Below are 19,835 nucleotides of genomic sequence, written 5' to 3' on the forward strand. Positions count from 1 at the left end.
TTTGTGATGAAAGGGAGGGCTAGTCACTGTAGGAGGTAAATTGAGGTAAATTGTGTGATTGAGAACTTAAAAGCAGGCTAAACATGAAGCCCATTTGGGACACGGCAGGGTGTATGCTCTCCATGCAGCTTCATTTGTCTGTTCCTCATCCTTTCAAATGCACACCTCGGGAGAGAGGCAAAGCAGAGGTGCACTGTACATCGTGACCTAAATCGCTTAATTATGCGCAATGGTCTAGTGCATTTACCCTTGTACTAGTGAAATTATAAAATTGGTGTAGATGGGTGCACAGCGTACAGTGTACATTCTCTACCTTGGCAGTTGGTTAGTTACCTGAATAAGTCTTCATGTGTCATAGTAAGTAACAGTAAATTAAAACAAAATAAAAAACCATAATCATAATTATAAGGTCTGTAGGTGATGCTGGAAAAGTGACATAGGTGACATCAAAGTGGCAAAGATACTTCTAACAAAAAGCAACTTTCAGAATAGTGTAATTATGTGTTATTATCCAGCTCCATCTAACAGACTTTTGTAATTTTAATTAAAGGTAATTGCACATAATTAGCAGGTTGTAATTAAAAAGAGGCTACCAAAGGGATTACAGCTAAGGAAGTGCAAGAGTTAATAGATACTGTAAGTGCAAAATGGGACATGTGCCAACAATTACTTTAATCTATTCAGGCAAAGAATCTGAACACGACTTATCGCTCTCCCTCGAAAATCTATCTATTTATCTGTCTATCCATCTAGCTCTAAGCTCTTATACCCTTTTTGCACCCTGATGACACGGGATATTACAGTAAACATGGTTTCACCCATTGGACCATTCAGGCTGTTGGTCGTGGGTATATACTGGCTTGTTCATGCTCACATAAAACTAAAGTCAGAAACTAGCTTCAAATGCAATACTGGCAAACAGGGCTGTTTGCATTTCACTGTCATTTTGCTGCAGGTATGTTTTTTGTTCAGATTGTTTAACACTGTGGTCATTGAGGAGTAGGAGGAATAGTGTATTGTAATAGGATTTAATTTCTTTGATTACCTGATGAAAACATAAAGCTGACGTATACTTTACAGTCATATTTTGTTTTATTTCATTTTTTTCATTGTATTGCTGTCTTTTTAAATACCTGATCATATTTGCCTCAGTCCTGAAATGCCCTGATTTAACCCTGAATCAACCCTGTAAAGTACTTTGTAACTTTCATTTTGAAAAGTGCTGTATAAATAAAGTTTATTATTATATTATTATTATATTCATATATTTTGGCAATCAAGCAGAGCAGAAGAGGTCTATAGTAGAGTCTCTGCAAGCCAGTAGTAACCCTATTGTCATGCTACAGTTACTGTATAAATTCATGCTAATCTTCTCATAGCAAAGACAAGGATTGTTTGGAGCATGTAAAGTCCTGTACAGCAGGATATATTTACATCGATGTTAAATGGCTTTTTTTGGACATAATACTTACTCTAAGCCAGAAACTATAGCTTTAAACACATTAGTGGCAAATAGTTTATTGCATTTTGCTGTAATCTTGTTTTTTACTCAGAAAGTTTAACATGGTGGACAGTATGGACAGTATCGTGTAATAGGATTTAGTTTCTTTGGTAGTCATAAGTCATATTCATGCATCTTTGCAAGAGAGAAGAGTAGAATTACTGTCCAAGAAGGTTAGAGGTCTGCAGTCGCATTGCTGTAAGCCAATAGTAACCCTAACCATATAGTTACTGTAAACACATGCATTCTCATAGTAAAGCCAAGCAATGTCTGATCCATGTAAAGCACTATGAAGCAGCGTCACAAAGCCAGTGTAAACACACAGTTTAAGAAATGACCTTTTCTAAATTTTTGTCTTCCGTTCCCATGTTAATTGTTCAGTTATCTCATGATAAATGCATTATTAGGCTATATGTCAAAAAATCATTTTTAGTGTTTTTATATCAAATTCCCTCTCTTTTCTCTGCCTGTCAAATATTACAATGATTTTGATGACTCATCCTGAATTTGGGGATGTATACATAAATGTATCCAATCAAATGTAATTTGGACTAGCTAAACCTGCCCATTGTATACAACCTCACTTGACTGTTAGCTTGTGGATCACATAGCTAACAGAGTAGTAGTAGTAGTAGGAGGTTTGTACCTGGATATCAGCAGTAGGCGATTTGAGGGGGGATGAGGTGGATGCCATCCCCCTTGTTAGTAAAATGACCAAAATCCATCCCCCTTGTTAACCTGCTCAAAAGATGCTCTGTACTTTGTCTCGTAGTGGCGCTTAACATTGCCTCTTTTAATAATCGCCACAATCTCAGAACATGAGACCTACTGGTTTTGAACTGCCTGTGGGAAGATTGAACATGTAAGAATCAGAATCAGAATCAGAAATACTTTATTGATCTCCGAAGGGAAACTCTTTGTTACAGCAGCTCGCCTTTACGTCAGTGCACACAGGAGAAAGTACTAGCAAAAAATATAATACAATACACTATAAAAACAGGTCAGAAAATAAATGAAGTACCAGGTGGGTATAAGTATAAAATAAAATAAGTGTGAAGAACCAAGTCGGTTTACCGGTTGATGATGATAATACGGTATAATAATACAATGTAATAATATAAGTAATAAGTAGTGGTGCAGGTACTGTCGAGTTAAGTGTAGCTTATTGAGATTATTAAGATATTGCACAGCAGTAATGGAGGTATGAATAATATCAATATCAATAAATAAGAGACTGTCCATTCTTGAATAGAAGCTCTGTTTTCGCTGTCTACTTTTCTTATTTAGGGAACGCCATGTGACTCGTCTGTGTCTCTCTGTGTGTGTATTTCACTCATCACTAACTCGAGTCACAATGCTTATTGGAATGCACAGATTTGATTGGCTGAGTAGCATCAAGTGAGATTATTTACAACACATGGAATTGGTCTGTGAGTTTCCTGGGTCGCTACACCAGTGCCGTAAAGACTAGAAAAGCTGCGCAGATTAAAAGACAAATGCTCCGTCACAATGTAATTATTCTCAATAATTTATTGATATTCTCTACAGCCACACCCACCCACATATTCCATTTCACAAGACAGAAGGTGAAGATGCTCTAACGGCCATTTCACTGTAACTTTAAGTAACCTGTATAGTTCTTTTAGTATAATAAAATAATGTCATTTGTTAACAAAAACAAAACATTAGGGCTTGTTAAGCAAAGTACATCTGTGGGATAATGCCTTGCGGTAATTATTAACTAACCATTTTCCCCACTCTGTCCGTCCTCTTTCCTTCCTTTTCACTTCAGGACATGGGTCCTACCAGCATGCCCTCTGTTCCCCTCATGGTGGGCTGTGGGGTCTCCTGCACAGCTCTGCTCATCCTGCTGCTAATCTACGCTGCCTTCTGGAGGTACATGTACACACGCAAACTCATACTTGATGGTGTCATGCCTGTCTCTATACCCACACATGCCCTGTGCTGACAGTGGTGATTTTTCTCATTTTGTGTGTGTCCTCTGCTGTTCCAAAACTCCAATGAGGCCTAATAAGGAACAAATGGTTCAACTACAGCAGGGGGTGGTGATTAGATTTCGGTAACACACATGACAGATGGCAAAATCAAGCTAATGACTCTGCAATGTCCAAAAAGATGCTGTTCGGTCCATCAATCTGTCATTAATACTTATATCACGTGTCTGCCCCCCCCCCCATCACTCTCTCATCCTCTGCTCTGTAGGTATATCCGTTCGGAGAGATCCATCATCTTGGTGAATTTTTGCCTCTCCATCTTGGCCTCCAATTTGTTGATTTTGGTGGGACAATCTCAAACGCTTAGCAAGGTAAGGCACTGTGCACAGATAAACACATAGAGAAAAGGTTCTATTCCCACACATTGCAGCTGTATTTCTACAGTAAACCTAGTCAACACATTTCACATTCCAGTCATAGTGCTTTTAACCAAGTGTTTTATAATGCCTAGAAACAAAACTGTCAGAAATAATTACCAGGCACAACAGTAGACATGTTTCATACAGTGGAGTTCTCAAAGTGTCAGGCTGACATTTTTGGCACACAGCACTGACTACTCTGACTAAGCAAGATTGCACTGTGTGGTGGTCAGTATCGATCAAAATGAGGAACACAGCAGAGTCAGGTTGAACTCCTATTCTTCTAAACAATATGTGCTTTATCACACTCCCTTATTCCTTTTGTCCTCTTTATTTTGCGGAGGTTTCATTTTCCTCTGCTGACTAGTCCTAAGAGATGATTCATTGTAACACCTCTCACAAAATGAGATTTTTTTCCTTTTTGTAAAATGCCTCCAGTGGTTTTATCTCTCTCTATTGCCCTGACTTTCATCTCTCTTTAGGGCCTCTGTACTGTGACTGCTGCCTTCCTGCATTTCTTCTTCTTGGCGTCCTTCTGCTGGGTGCTGACAGAGGCGTGGCAGTCCTACCTGGCTGTCATTGGCAAAATGAGGTCACGACTCATTCGCAAGCGTTTTCTGTGCCTCGGCTGGGGTAAGCACCCACAGTATCACACATTACCACACACACGACTGCTGTGTGAATTTTAGCACTTGATTCAGTTTTAGTTATAAGGTCTGGTCACACCAAAAAGTGTTACAGCAAAATTCATATGTGTATCTTTGTGAAATATTTAGTTCTAGAAGCTCAGTGACATAGGGATCACTTGCAAGGTCAGCTGGTGAACTACTGTAGCTGGCTATCTTACTGCTAACACACTACTCAATCAACATGCTAGCGCTAGTCAGTCACAACAGGAATTCTTTATATTTTCTCTGTACTGGGCCCCTGACTCCTCCCAGGCATTTTGTTCTTGTTACTTCATACAATAAAGAGTTTTAATTAAGAGGGGAAAAAATCTCTCTGAGCTAACAAGCTTGCTAACTGTTAGCAACTAATGGGACAGTAAGTTCATACAGTTCATTTAAAAGACATCTTTGTGCCATCATCTCCTCAGCACTGTCAATACAGCTTGCATTCACTCTCTTGCTAGCTTGAGACAAGCAGCTAAAACATATGCACTCGTTCCTGTCGCTAACCTATGAACACAAAACATAGCCAACTGAAAGTAACGTTACCATTATGTCTACAGCACGCAGATAATGCTATGCTAGCTTACCTTTTTGTAAATGTTGCCGTGCCAACCTGTTTGTTTTTGTGATTTATTCCAGCTATTTTTTACAGTGGCCAACAAGGGCAAACACACTGCAGCTTAAGAAAACACATGCAAATAGACAAAACCCAAGAAAATTAAAAAAACATATGCAGCATTTAGAAAACAAGCTGCAAATACAGAAACACAACCAAATACATGAACGTGCTGCAAAGACATGCAACACAACCAAATACAGAAACGCGCTGCAAACACAAAAGGACAACAGAAGTGTTTTCAGAGGACACTAAAAAAGGTTTGTGACTCATGATACTCCGTATCATCTTGTTTTGTTTTGTACTGTTTCTCCACTTTGCGCATGCGTTGTCTGATCTGCAGCGTGATCAGATCTGCTAACAGATTCAAATAAAAAGTTTGTAAAGCATTTTTGAAAATGAAAATTATGGTAGCCTAAATTTGAAGGAATTTGAAAAAATGTTGGAAAACTACTGTTAATCATAATAACCAGGTTCATCAGTGACGCCAGATGGACTATAGCCTGTTATGAACATTGGAGTGACCAAGTGCACAAAAACAGCGTTTCCTACAGTCTGCATTTCCTGCATTAAACCCACAGGTGAAATTTTTCGTCCCCACATATAGGTTTTTAAGCATGGGAGTTTAGACAGTTATCCTGTGATGCACTGTCAGGAGACTATAAAGCTCCTTGATTTAACATGCTCAGGTTGTATAGCGGCATCTTGTGACCACTGTTGTCAAAACAGCTTTATTAGTGATTTAATACGTGTAAGATAATTTGGTATTGGTAAAGTGATATTGTAAAGTGATATTGTGTGTAACTTTTTAAACATCAAAGCTGAGGTTATATATTTATCATTACAATGCTTGGCCTTATGTAGCTTATACCTTAGGATATTTCTGGTCTATTAATGTCTACAGTATATGATTGTCATGCAGGCTACAGGTTGTCTGTCAACACTGGTGGTAGGATAGTAAAGGTTAATATCTGTCATAAACACAAAATCTCCATACAAATCATTAAAATTACTGATAGAATTCCACTTTTTCTCTCTGCAAGATCTTGCAAGGCACATGCAGCGGTCACTTTCAGCGCAGAGTAGAGCAGTAGCAGAAGTCAGAAACCCACAACATAAACATGAACGGATGAAACACGGACCCGACTTCAATAACTTGTTCAGCACTCTGGAAACACATTGTCGTTATGTGTTTTTGCAGCACGTTTCTGGATTTGCAGAGTATTTTCTAAATGCTGTGCATGTGTTGTAAAATTAATGAAGTCTTTTTTAAATTTGCTAGTGTTTTGTCTAATGGCATGTGTTTTCTTAAGTTGCAGTGCGTTTGCCCTTGTCAGCCACTGCAGTTTTTGCTGTTTGTTGTCTAATTTTCAGTGGGACCGTGGATACATTTAGTCAGTGAAGTTACTTCTCCATCATTATCGGTTAACTTGTGACGTTAGCTAACATTGCTATCAGAGATTATTAGCACAACAGGTCAAGCTGTTAAATCAGCTGCTGAAGAAAAGATACGTTTGGGCGAGGGAAGATATTGTTTTACCAATTACATACTATGTGTGATTCTTATGGAAGCCTATAGGGGACTATATTAAAATGATAATGTAAACTTGAAAATGTAATTTCACAATGGCATTATAATTTTCCACATATGTATGTCTTATTTGAGTGGAAATGAAAATGCAATAATCCAGTTTTCATTTTCACATACTCGTATGGGCATTCTATGACCATATTAAAATCAAAATGGAAAAGCCGTTTGACATTAAATAAAGTCACACCCCTCTGTACAGTGGACAATATTCAAATGTTAATTCAAAATCTAATATAAACAATGTAACCTGATTTTCCATTTATGCAAGCCATGTTTATATCAAAATGAAAATTAAAACGGCATTTGACATTTCATTTTCAAAGATGTAACCTGCTGTACAGTGGACAATATTCAAATGTTAAAAATCTAATTTAAAAATAAAAATGCAATATAAACAATGTAGATATTTTTTCATGTGTGCAAGCATTATTTAAGTCATTCATTTTCAAAGACTTAACCTGCTGTAGAGTGGACAATATTCAAATGCAATATCTCAATGCAATGCAATATGTCTATTGCATTTACATGTCACCACACTCTTTTGGTGTCAAAATGAAAATGCAATCTGTCAGTCCTCTCATCAAGGCGGGTCTTCAGGAAGGACGTCACTTCCTCATTCATTAACATTTACAAGTTCTACCTACTGACCTGGGCGCATCTATTGTTTTTCTAACCTACTTTAGAGGAAACCATGCCCACTTCTGTATGACAAAAGCCTCGATGGCATATGACAGATGAATTTACTTTTTAATCAGACCACAAATGAGACAAGAATTAGGTTGGAAAAATTGAGACACCACTCAATGATAGAGTGTTTCTGGGGGCCGTGCCTCACTGATTACTGTACAAAAGCACAACTTTATAACTCACTGATTTTGGTGAAACTGGATCATATTTGGTATATAGAGAAAATATTTTCTGATGTCCTCTGGCTGCTCTGCCTCAACGCTTGGTGATTTACAGTGTTTTCTGATGGATATATATTTGATATATTCGAATATTGATTAATGTGTGATATAGCAGATGACCATATGGTCATATTCGAGTTTTCAGTGTTTCCGCTGGTCGCCGCTGAGGGGTAATTTAGTTATGTCACTTTGTGTCATAAAGTGTGTAGATAAGCTCAGGTTGCAGTATAATAGTTACTGAAAGGCTGTCTGTTGTTTTTGCTAGCACAGAAACGTTTATGTAACATTACTACGGTGTCTTCTACTCTTCGCAGCAGTTGGTCCAGACTGTGAACAGCTAGCTAGTTAGCAGCTAACTTTACAAGTGATTTTTTTCGCTGTGGCGGAAAAAAATCACAAGAGAAAACACGATCAATCATCAGATTGCTCTGAGTACTCTACCCGCGGCTTCCAGCTCCGCAGCTCCAAAAAGTATTTGGGAGCCCTCCGGTTTTAGGCTATTTTAATTGACTTTAGCCTGATTCTAAAGTCCAGACCATAGACTGTATATAAAGATGGACAACATGACAGCTCCCCAAAAGTGAAGCCGAAACACTGCGATCGCCCCCTGGTGGCTGGCTGCAGTATAGGTCATAAAAAACTAAAACTCAAAGTACACGTCAAATAAATATTTCCCAAAGATGGTTTCTGTCATTTTAGGTAGTTCTTATCGCGTTCAAGTGTTCCATTTTTCTGATAAGTTTGTTGAGCTAATTTGAACTTTTTTTTACATGAAAATGTAACAGATTATATTATTGAAATTGTTGGCTGCATTACGCTAAACCTTAATTTGTTCTATTCTCATTTGTATCCCATTTTTCTTTGCTGTATACTATTATTTGCTGCTTGAAGGACTTGATTTCTCAAAAGACATTCATTACAGATTCTGATGTAATGTTATCTCATAAAACCAAAACTAGGTATTCATTTTTACATGCATACACGCACTCACAAAGGGTGTCACAGTATACATTCAGAGTAAAGTTAATCTCACTCCTTTGTGCCATTCAGCTGTACATCACCTCTGTTGCATTCACCCTCCATGTCACTCTGTTTTGCTGTTCTCTCAGTGTACTACAACCCTAGCAAGATGCTTTGAGATAGCTGTCGAAATTAGAACCGCAGGCTCCACCAGCATCACCACACACATACACACACACACACCGTCTGTTCATTTCACTTGATATTGATCCAACCAGTCTAATCTGCCAAGTCACTGATGCCCTTACCTGATACAGGGGAGGGAGAATGTATAGATTGTTGTACATTCACAGATAGAGAGAGAGATACTGACACAGTGTGTGTCGCTATAGAATTATCCGATACACCTACAAATACATATGAAATGCATGAAACAGTCGAGCAGAGTGGAGGGGATCAAACAGCTTATCTTCCACACGTCCATTTCGCAATTTTCTCCCTAAATTATGTGATTGAAATCAGTTACCATGGAAACAGGAGATTTGGGGTGTTAGATTAGCAGGAGAGTGTGTATGCGTAATGTATAGGTGTGTGTTTAACGTATTATATATCGGTAAATGCTAGATTGATGTTGTTGTTGTCTAATTGAAACTTTGCGCATGCTGGTTAGTGGACCATCCTGGCACCCCACCATCTTATTTGTTAATGTTAATGTGACTTTTTCTAATTGCTTTTCATTTGCAGCCATAATCACAGCTTTGTTAATTACATGAATATTTCAGAGCCAAGCTCATTACGGGCCCAGCATATTTCCTTCTTTTTCTGGCACGCGCTCTGTGACACTCAGTCTCACTCTCTTTCCCTCTCATTTACACACACACACACACACACACACACACACACACACACACACACACACACACACACACACATACCCACATGCAGACACACGCAAATTGCTTGATTTAGCTAATTAATGCATGACTTATAGACCACTCCAAGCTATACCTCACATTTTTATAAACTCTCTCTTAGTCTTGCTTGCTCCCACACGACCACGCACGGGTTTGCTGCATATGTGTGTTACTGTACAGATGTCGATGCAACAAGAATGTCCTGAGATGGTAAATCAGAGCTTCCATCTCTGCAGTGAACTGGGATCTAAGCCCCGTTTTCATGCCTGTAGCAAGACCTGTGTGTCAGGGAGCACATGCCGAGCACTCGGGCTTACCAACAGAGCACTCAGTCAGTTTCAATCACATATGCACGTTACATGCTATTGCATGGCTGCTTAGCATTTGAATGGGAAGAGCGGTGTGGAGTTGTTCACACCAGAGAATTTATTTGGCCGACATGCTTCATTGTCCCTATTAAGGCTTCCTTTGTCTCACCCTTTTGATCTTTCTCTCTCTCTGTTTGTCTGCAGGTCTTCCAGCTCTAGTTGTAGCAGTGTCAGTGGGTTTCACCAGAGCAAGAGGTTACGGCACAGCCAGCTAGTGAGTATGGGTTCCCGACCCCCTGTCCTGTTCCTCACACCAATCATGACTCGATATGGATATCATCACTTAATTATAATTTTTTTTACCTCTGATTTATGTTTGGATGGGTCAGAGGCACAGCATCATCCATTGCCCTTACTGCTTACCAGTCACAGCATACCCAAGTCTTCTTTTTGCTGTTTGAAAAAGTCTATCTTCCCATTTTTCCCCTGAAGGCTTCAAGCTAAGGTCTATTTCATAAATTTGTATTTTTAAACAATTTTTCATTCATTCAGCTCTGCTAGAAACAGCTGAATAAGTCAACTTTGAATGTATTTTTTATACATAAATGAATTTATTTTTTATTATTTGTATCAACAAAACAGTCAGTTTTTCACATGGGCACTGAAGCCTGTCCCAGCATGCACTTGGTGAAATGCAGAAAACATCTTAGTTGCTCATTCAATGGGTACAAGACAATGTTGTTAATGCCAGTTGTAGGAGGGATTGCCAAGATTCTATTAAAAATACATTAAAGCCCCTGAAAACTAGGTTTAAAATCTAAAGTATTTATCTGTAACTTAAAATAATCATGACTAAATGAGCAACAGTCAGGTCAAAGTAGGAAAAAACATCATTAAGCATTTTTGTTAAGAGTTTAACGGTCAAAAACTCAGCTAATCTTCTTCCTCAGAACTGTTTGGGATAACACTGGCAACATAAGCAAAAACCCCAGAATTGTCTGCACATTTTGATTCAAATGATGCTTAGTACACTGAAATACCTTTTTCCAACTGATCCCACTTTAAACCAGTGAGAAAAGCAGGGACAAAACCACAAATGCAGAAATATCTCATGTGAAATAACCATAACTATTCTAACAGGCAGAACATGTTGTGTTCATGTGTGATTCCAATCGGTTTTCAGGACCTTCGAAATCAAATGAATCTCATTGAGGTGACAAGATTATCCACCTTACATGTTCTGAAAAGTTATTGTTAGCACATTTTTATCTCCAAATGTCAGATGGACACCAACAAGTTTGTATGCAATCAAGTGTAGTGCATGTGTAAGATTCATATTGAGTCAAAAATCATATTCAAGACCTTTCAACAGCCATATGTTTGTTTTGGATGTTTTGTTTACGTCGGAGCAGAACATTTAAAAAGCACTACTGACAATTACTGTTGGGCTCTGTTACCCAGCCAATGGTGTAATTGATTCAATGAAAACACATCTTAAAAGATGACAGATTTGTTCCCTCTGACTTTACTTAACATCTCTTTAATACAAGGACTGTAAATTAGCTTTTGGGCCGTGTGTTTTTCATCTTCCTTTTCATGGAGCTGCAATTAAGACAACACAGGGGTTTCAGTGCGCTCTGATGACATCACTGGAGGACACATTTAAACTCATTAAGTCTCAATAGCTTTCGCACCAAATGAAATTTCACAAGACCTTTTACAGTTTGAGGATGTGTTTTAGGTAATGTACATAATAAATTTGCTTAGCACTGAGGGCAATATTTACAGAAACAGGCACTTACCCACCCATCGAAATGACTGCTTTATCCCTCACTTAGGAAATTCGAGTAAATGTGATCCTAAATTGGTTGGGTACTTGTTGTGGTTAAGTATTTAGCACTTACAGCAAGTGAAATGTTAGACCTGAATGTGGTGAAGTAATATTTCTGTGATTTTGCTGTGTTTTATTCTGAAAACACTTCTCTGTTTTTCTTTTTCTCCAGCTGCTGGTTATCCTTGGAGGGCGGTCTGCTTTATGCCTTCGTTGGGCCTGCTGCTGTCATTGTATTGGTGAGTCTGTCCAGCATACTCTCTTGACGGGGCACGAACCAGCCTCCCTCTCTCATTGGTCACATTGCATAATTGTACAAATATTTTGCTAAAGCAGCTGCAGCTGACCTCAGAGGATTTTCCTCTTCCCTTCACTCCCACATGCACATCTGAGCATACACACCCGGGGTGTCCACGACAAAATGATGAGCTGAGCACTTTGATCCTTGCGTTTAAAATGTCAGCCCAGAAAAACTAAATTTATATTCCAGCAGACAAGAGCTTCCCGGCCATGCAGCACATGCCTGGACTGAATTCTTGCCCAGCAGCCAAATATCTCGCTCTTATGTGTACTTTATGAGTCACTGTACCCAATGTATTTAAGGCTAGATTTTTAAAAAAAACTTCTTCTCAGATATAAACATGTGACAAACAGTGTGCACCACAATCATAATAATGTGTTTTCCAATTGCTATAAAACACACATTTTTATATACCAGTAAATATAGCTCTATATTGTTCTACAGCAAACGTGAGTGCATTGATTGCATCTCAGTGGTGTTTTAATCATCTGTTGTTGTGTGCTGCTGTATGCGGCTGTTTCTAGGATTAGCTAATTTCTCCTAAATGAATCCCTGGTTGGATATTGTCACCACTAAGCTTAATAAGTCTGGATGGGGTACTAAACTTTATTTTGGTAATTGCTGCCACTGCTGTTGTTGTTGTGTTTGTGTGTCTGCTCATGCGTTAGGATTTTCCTTTCTCGTTGCTTGCACGCCTACTGCATACTACATGTCAGAAAGGAAGCATGGATCAGACAGCGCCACAGGTGTGCGGAGTGATATGCATGTTTTTGAAGTAAATTCCTGACAAGAGAGTGGCAGTTTGACAGTTTTCTTCAAGCTGCAGTTTGAGACTCAAGGGAATACAGGATTATATAGTGCTGAATATTCATGATTATGATAATGTAGTGGCTTCCAATTCTACTGTTATTTAAAGGTTACATAGTCAGAAAACAGTCAGGTTGGTGCTTTATCTTATGAAATCCAATGTACATCAATTTATAATAGTAAAACTCACACATTAAAGTAAAAGAAAGCTTAGGCATTTTGGGTGTTTATGTATAAGAGCTCAAAGGTTACAGACATTGTGTAAAATCAAAGGACAGTTATCTTCATACGTTGTGTGTCAGTGTCTGGTGTTTCTTGGAATGTTTCCAACTTTCCACCCTTTCTACCTCCACAATGTCGATGTACACTCCACACCCCAGCTGCTATGTAATGGTCCCTGGCCCCCCGGTGTTGTTGCTGGGGCCCCACTCTAACAAACAGCTGTAATGAGAGTGGGACGTCGGGCAGAGAAACACAGACCTTCCCACAGGACTCTTCTCTAATTAATGAACCTGGCCTTGGGCAAATAGCAGAGCAGGATGATGCTGACTCACAGAGCTGGGGCCAGACATGACTGGCATGACAATAGCGCTCTAACAATCTGGCACATCATAGGTAGTTGTCAGCAGCGACACAAACGAGAGGGAAGGAGATCAGAGAGAGGGAGTTTTTAGCAAATTGCAAACGCTGCCAGATTCACCGTAGATGTAGCGAAGAAATAGGCTTCAAGTAAAAATCTGGCTTCTGCAAAAGCTGCAAAAACTGGAAATTCAACTGTCCACATGAAAGTCAGACTTTAAGTGCTCGACTACTCAGCTCTTTCCTAAGGATAGCAACCTTGTATTGAATCTATAACATTTTTCTGCCAAGCCAGAAGCTGCTCTTGGTGACAGATGAAGAAAGAAAGCAGACATTTAGTTAAGGACCTTGATAAGAATAGGAATGCATTGCAAACATTGCATAGGTATGTACTAGAGTGTGAATGTCATTTGTTGCTAATGCACTTCACTACTGACATCACGAGCAGATGAATAACCAAACAGAGACTCTACAGAGAAACCCATAGAGGGTGGAAGAAAGGGTATGAAATAATGTTGGAAACCAGGATTAGAAGGAACTTGTCGCCAGCATAGAAAATATCCCAGATGGGCAGGATTTCAGAGTGGTGTACATGTGGCAAGCCTTGGCTCAGATCTGTGTGTGCATGTGCCTAATAGAATCTTTATGACTGGGTCACTATGGCCAGATGTTTGGCAGGCTTAGCTATGGCCGCCTCATTAGTAAGAGAAGCCAGGATGAGGAGTAATCAGTGTGTTTTTTTTTTTTTTTACTATTTCTTTAAAGTAGTCACCACAAATGACTATTTTGTATGATTCAGTCAGAGGTACTTGTGTCAAGGAATTGACTATTTATAACAATTGGTGGAGGGAGCTGCGGTGGAGGAAGCTGCTGCAGCAAACAATGTTGGCATGGGTGTAATCAGGAGAGTGATAATGTCGGGTTATAATGTCCGCACTATACACCTGCATGAATTATGATTGGATGTAGGGCTGTATGATATGGTAAAAAAAAATAACATTGCGATTATTTTCACAGATATTATGATGGTGATATGATTCACGATTAGTAGGAATGATAATTTTTGCATCACAGTTTTCACCGAAAAAAAAATTAAAATCATGATGATGTGACATTTGTTGGTGTCTGTACCAAACAAACATGTTTTCTTTCATCTGGAGAATAAGATATGTAGGCCAGGACATCTCTGCAGCACAGTACTTCATTATAATGCTGTTTTGTCACACATTTTACTTTTATCAAAAAACTGCAGCTTCAGCGATTTGGATATTGCACTTGGCCATATTACTATTTCAATAATATTTTGATTAATTGTGCAGCCCTAATTAGACGTTACTAGCCACTCACCTATGAATCAGCCAATCATTGTAAAACATATTGCAAACAGCTGATAAGCCAATAGAAGCGAGATTCAGTACTCTACTAACGCTATGCTTCATAGTGTATAAGTTTGTATAAAGTGCAGCACTAAAAGCAGAGTTTACAACAGCTAATACAACTAAGTACCTTGCAGGGTTTTTAACCACTAGTATGCCACAAAGCAATGTTTTTAGAAGTAGTAAACAATGCACAATCTAAAATATATAAAAGAAAAAGATTCGACATGTTTGTTAGACCTCAAGGACACACACAACGCGTGAATGTAAACATAACTTTTGTTCAGTACTGCCACTAGTGGCCGGAAGCTATACTGCAATAATCCAATCAATTCTCTTACATCAGCATGGATGAATGTGAGGAGGAAAAATATTTCGGATGTCATGGTGTTACAATCTGGTTAGATTTGAGTTCACTCTATTAAAAAAAAATGTTTCTATTTCTTCTATTTTCAAAGCACAACACCAGTTTAAAGAACATGGCATCACAAATATATATGTACAATGTTGGGATGCTGTAATGTAAAGTGTTTAGAAATTTTTCCAGCTTCCTCTTTAGACATTTTGGCCATCAATGTCTTCGTTATGAGAACATTATGGATTTTCAAAACTGTGAGTAAAAAACTGTAGGAAATCCATGCTTTGTGTGAAATGTTATTGAGCTGAGCTTAAAGCTCCTCTTGCACAGGAGCAAGTTAGCCTGGGAACCCTGACAGCAAAGGCACTTTCACTTTCAGTCATGGGTCTGTGGGACAACTAAAAAGTTATCTTCAATCAAATGAAACATAAAGAAAAAAAAGTATAGAAAATATGTTATACCGTGCATGAATTGAATCCCTGTTGGCAACCCATCTATTATATCAATCCTGTTCAAACTCTCGTCTCTCTCTCTCTCTCTCTCTCTCTCTCTCTCTCTCTCTCTCTCTCTCTCTCTCTCTCTTGCTCTCTCTCAGGTAAATATGCTCATTGGAATTGTGGTGTTTAACAAGCTCATGTCTCGAGACGGCATCTCAGACAAGTCTAAAAAGCAGCGAGCGGGGTAAGTTAACTTCCTAAACCCTCTGCACCTCATACACGCACAACTACACACCAAAAACATTAACACACACTCCCACAAAGCACACACACCGCTTACTCATCCATCCACTCAATTCTTGGTTCGAACTGACTGCAGATTTGCTGCATTGGATAAATTTTACCCTCTGTCAGACACAAACTGAGGGAGACAACATTTTCATGCCAACTAACTCGAACTGCTTTCAAGGGTCTCTGAACACACACCTACTTGTGCACCTGTGCCTCCCGTAAAAAAAATAATCCAAAAAAGGATCCAATTTAGCAACAAAATGACAAGACATCTGTCATGTTCTGTTGCTATCAGCATTTCACTATCGCTTCCACATACATATAGTTTCCATCTAGTTTTCTCAGTTTTATGTGACATAGATTAATATGGTGGATATGAAAATCAATGGCAGATGGAAACCTAAATACATAGTGTTGAAGCCTCATGCACTATTGGAATCCTATTCGATTTTTTATTATAGTTATTCCTCCAGGCGACACACACATGATATATGCATACATATCTGAGACATGCATGCATATGCATCCATCTACAACATTACTTCTATTAAAGCTGTTGGCGGTTGTTCATCATCTTTACTAATCCTACGAGTGGAGATTTCCTCAGCTCTCGCAGCCACAAATCCATTTTTTCATTTCCATACCTCCATATTGATTTGAATTTTTTTATCTCTCTTTTCCTCATACACTCTTTTTCTCTCTCTTTCATTACACTTCCTCCAATGTCTGTCACTTGCACAAATTGAAATTGATAATTTGTGTATCACTGCAAGGGTTAACAGTACAGATTGGCTCTCCGGGGGGTTGATTAGCTTTTGTTACCCGGTGATGCAACTGAGATTGTACACATCAACCAGTTGATGTGTACAAACACACCTACACACACCCAGACAAACAGGTGTACCGTTCTTTGTTACAGGCAAAGTCCTCGGTGTTATCTGAGCGTTAAGCACATTTCCTCTCAGATTCTCAGAAGTGTGTGTTTATAAGCACACACATATCTAACCCACACACAGTAGTTGGTAGTGTTGCTAACAGGACAGGCTGTCATTAGCGTAATGTATTTCCTTATGAAGCCGTGGGGATGTGGCTGGCACTAAGGCAATGAGCTGTGATGGGACGCTAATGTAGCATGGCCCCATCATTCTCCGCTTGCGATATACAGTATATACACACACAAACACACACACTGTTTCTTTCCATCTGAGTAGTCAACTGTAAGTAAACAACCAAAGGACTCTCTTTTTTTCCTTTACACCCCGATAAAGCTTCATTGTGCGCAGTCACATGTACACATATATAACACACATACACTGGCAGTGGAATAAGATCGTTGGTGTATTTCCTGTCTGTGTCACTGTAATCTGTTTTTAATCCACATGACTCTGTAACATTGCAATGTCCGTCTCTCACTTTCTCTCTACTTGCTCTCAGTCAATCTTTGTATTCTGACTGTTATTCATTGCTGCTACTTTAGAAGATCTGGTTTTAATTTGCCTTTCTTTCTTTTCTCCCTCCCCCTCCCCCTTTTTTCTTTTCCCCTCCCTCTCTTTGTTGTGTCCACTTTTTTCTCTTTTTTTCTGTTCTTTTGGTTCTTTTGCAACTGTGACACCTGCACATTGACCTGTTGCCATCACTGGAACTTGTGTTGTCTTCACCCCCAACCACCCCACCCCACCCCCTTCTCCTCCCCATACGGTTGTGTGTATGTGTGTGTGTCCGTGTGTGTGTACATGTCCTAAAGTGTCCCAGCGGAGGCGCGTAGCCGGCTGCTCCTGAAATGCTCCAAGTGTGGCGTGATCTCGAGCTCCGCTCTGTCCAGCTCGACTGCCAGCAGCGCCATGTTAGTCCATCTTCATCTTTCTATCTCTCTCCCCATTCCTCTCTCTCTCTCCTCCATCCTTTTAATCTCTGGCTGTCGGTAATGATGCAGGATGACATTCGGACTTGTCTGGATAAAAAAACAAACTAATGAAAGGAAAAACACCTGCACTGCAACCCGCCACTATTTAATGAGAGCATGTTTTGATCCAAAGCGGATTTTCCTTAGGTCGCACTGAGCAAACCTGACCTGTGTCAAACAGTATTTGTGAATCATTTCGTGAGTTTTTTTTAAACTTGTTTATAGTATAGTATTGCAGAGGCTTAACCTATTAGGGCAGTGCAATGTAAGTAAAACATTACTGTAATTAATGTCTAAACTTTCTGGCCCTCATTATATTATCTTATGTGGTGAACTGTCATCTTGGTTCCACCACCTTGGCTCACAGTAAACACATCATATTTCAAATGGAGTCAAAACTGGCAAAGCATTTAAGATATCTAACATACCAACAACATTACATATATACTAGATGGTGGTATTTAAATATTTCTGTTTAGAGCATTTTTATTACTACATGTCTCAGAGAAATCAATGAAAAAAGTGAGAGTGCTACACAGCCTGTGAAAATAGTTTTATAATGTCTTTTGTGGCTCTGGAGGGAGCTTTGTCAAGTCAAGAAAAAAATATTACAATGACATCGTATCTCAACTTGAGCTTGGAGACTAGAAATTCAAATCAGTGTTTTTGGAACTTTTAGTCCCATATCAAGAACAAAAAGTCAGAATATCTTGGCCTCAATTTTGAATTAGTTTGTATTTGTACTTGTTTTATTTTGCTTTTCAGAAATCTCCCAATTTTACGTAAGTGCAATACAAAATCACTGGAATATTCATTTATCCAAACAATTCAACGACAAAAGCCTCTGATATACAGTATGCTGCTAGAAGAGAAATAAAATCACATGAGGTATCGCTAAAACCGATGTCGAAAACAAATTGAAGAGACAGAGGTAGGTGTATGGCAGTTACTGTATATGTATTTTTTTAGTGCTATGTGCTACTCTCTGAATGTAAAGTATCTCACAATCTCCCTATCATCATCTCCTTTTGGGTGGTGACATTTTAGAAGGTGTAACAAGAAAAAGATCAAAGACCAATTTCTTTTTTAACACTGGATTATTGCTCTCAGCAAAAAGGTTTGTTGTCATGGTTTCAGCCAGACTACTAATGAAAGACCCTCCTCCCATTTTACTGTTGCAAACAACCCTGTGTATATTTGACTATGTCCCTGTGCAAATCTTTCATTATGGCTTTGTGTTTATATTGGAAGAGCGCTCTGCTTAAAGCAGCAACTCTGTTCTTAGTTGTGTTGTTGCATGATTGGACGCTATGATTGGAGGGTAATGGGAAGAGATTGCCTATTTGCAGTAACAAGTTTCTATCAGTTTTTTGTTGTCACTGGGTACACATGGGGCCATTATTGACTTTTTTTCACAGCTTTGCTGATCTCAGATCCACCTACATCTTTGCAGAATACACTATTATTAGATATGGTCATTTATATTCACATTACTGCACTTCTTCTTGCTGCTTGCAGTACTGTTTGGTTGGAAGGTCCTTCAAATAATCTCCTCACAGAAATGCTCAGTGTAAAGCCATAATCAAACAGACTGACTGTGCTGTATAATTTCTGTATTATTTGCTGAAATAGCAAATGTTGTTAGTATTACACACTCCTTCATTCTCTGTAGCATTATTATATAGTAAGACTGGTCTATTTACCCCTAAGTGCCCTGATAAAGCTTTAAAGACTATTACTTGGGAATTTGTTTCTAGAATGAGATAACCACCATTTGAAAATTGTGACAAAGCAGTTCCAAGCTGAACACACATTTCTTTTCTCATTTTGTAGCACTTTGAAATATAACAGCTCATTAAAAAACACTTACATTACTGTATTATGTATGATTAGGTACACTTGCAGTATTAGAGTGTGTCTTTTCACATAGAATGTAAGCTGTTCCTGGTTCTGTACTGGACCATATTTTGTAGTTAAAACCACAGTCCACAACAGCTGGAAACTTTACACATGAACAAGAGGACAACACAGCTTCGGCTTTATTGCTCTATATTCTCTTTTATTCATCGCCTGCGGACGTGCACATCTAACGGGAGATGTATATTTCTC

The 19,835-nt window shown here is 38.8% G+C and overlaps 1 protein-coding gene across 17 annotated transcripts in view; it reads left to right on the top strand.

Annotated features, from left to right (window-relative positions):
* The window catches only part of adgrb2 (adhesion G protein-coupled receptor B2), a 221,784-nt gene that overhangs the window by 164,337 nt on the left and 37,612 nt on the right, over positions 1–19,835 (top strand). For 16 of the 17 annotated variants that reach the window (XM_044172461.1, XM_044172465.1, XM_044172462.1 and 13 more), the window contains 7 exons: positions 3,294–3,397; positions 3,725–3,827; positions 4,358–4,508; positions 10,048–10,117; positions 11,847–11,913; positions 15,691–15,776; positions 17,568–17,666. In XM_044172461.1, the coding sequence (XP_044028396.1) occupies positions 3,294–3,397; positions 3,725–3,827; positions 4,358–4,508; positions 10,048–10,117; positions 11,847–11,913; positions 15,691–15,776; positions 17,568–17,666 (680 nt within the window). The remainder of the gene's footprint in view (positions 1–3,293; positions 3,398–3,724; positions 3,828–4,357; positions 4,509–10,047; positions 10,118–11,846; positions 11,914–15,690; positions 15,777–17,567; positions 17,667–19,835) is intronic. The other variant, XM_044172459.1, reaches the window with a different exon arrangement.

This window comes from Siniperca chuatsi, linkage group LG17 (genome assembly GCF_020085105.1).
Source record: "Siniperca chuatsi isolate FFG_IHB_CAS linkage group LG17, ASM2008510v1, whole genome shotgun sequence".
Taxonomy (NCBI): Eukaryota; Metazoa; Chordata; class Actinopteri; order Centrarchiformes; family Sinipercidae; genus Siniperca; species Siniperca chuatsi.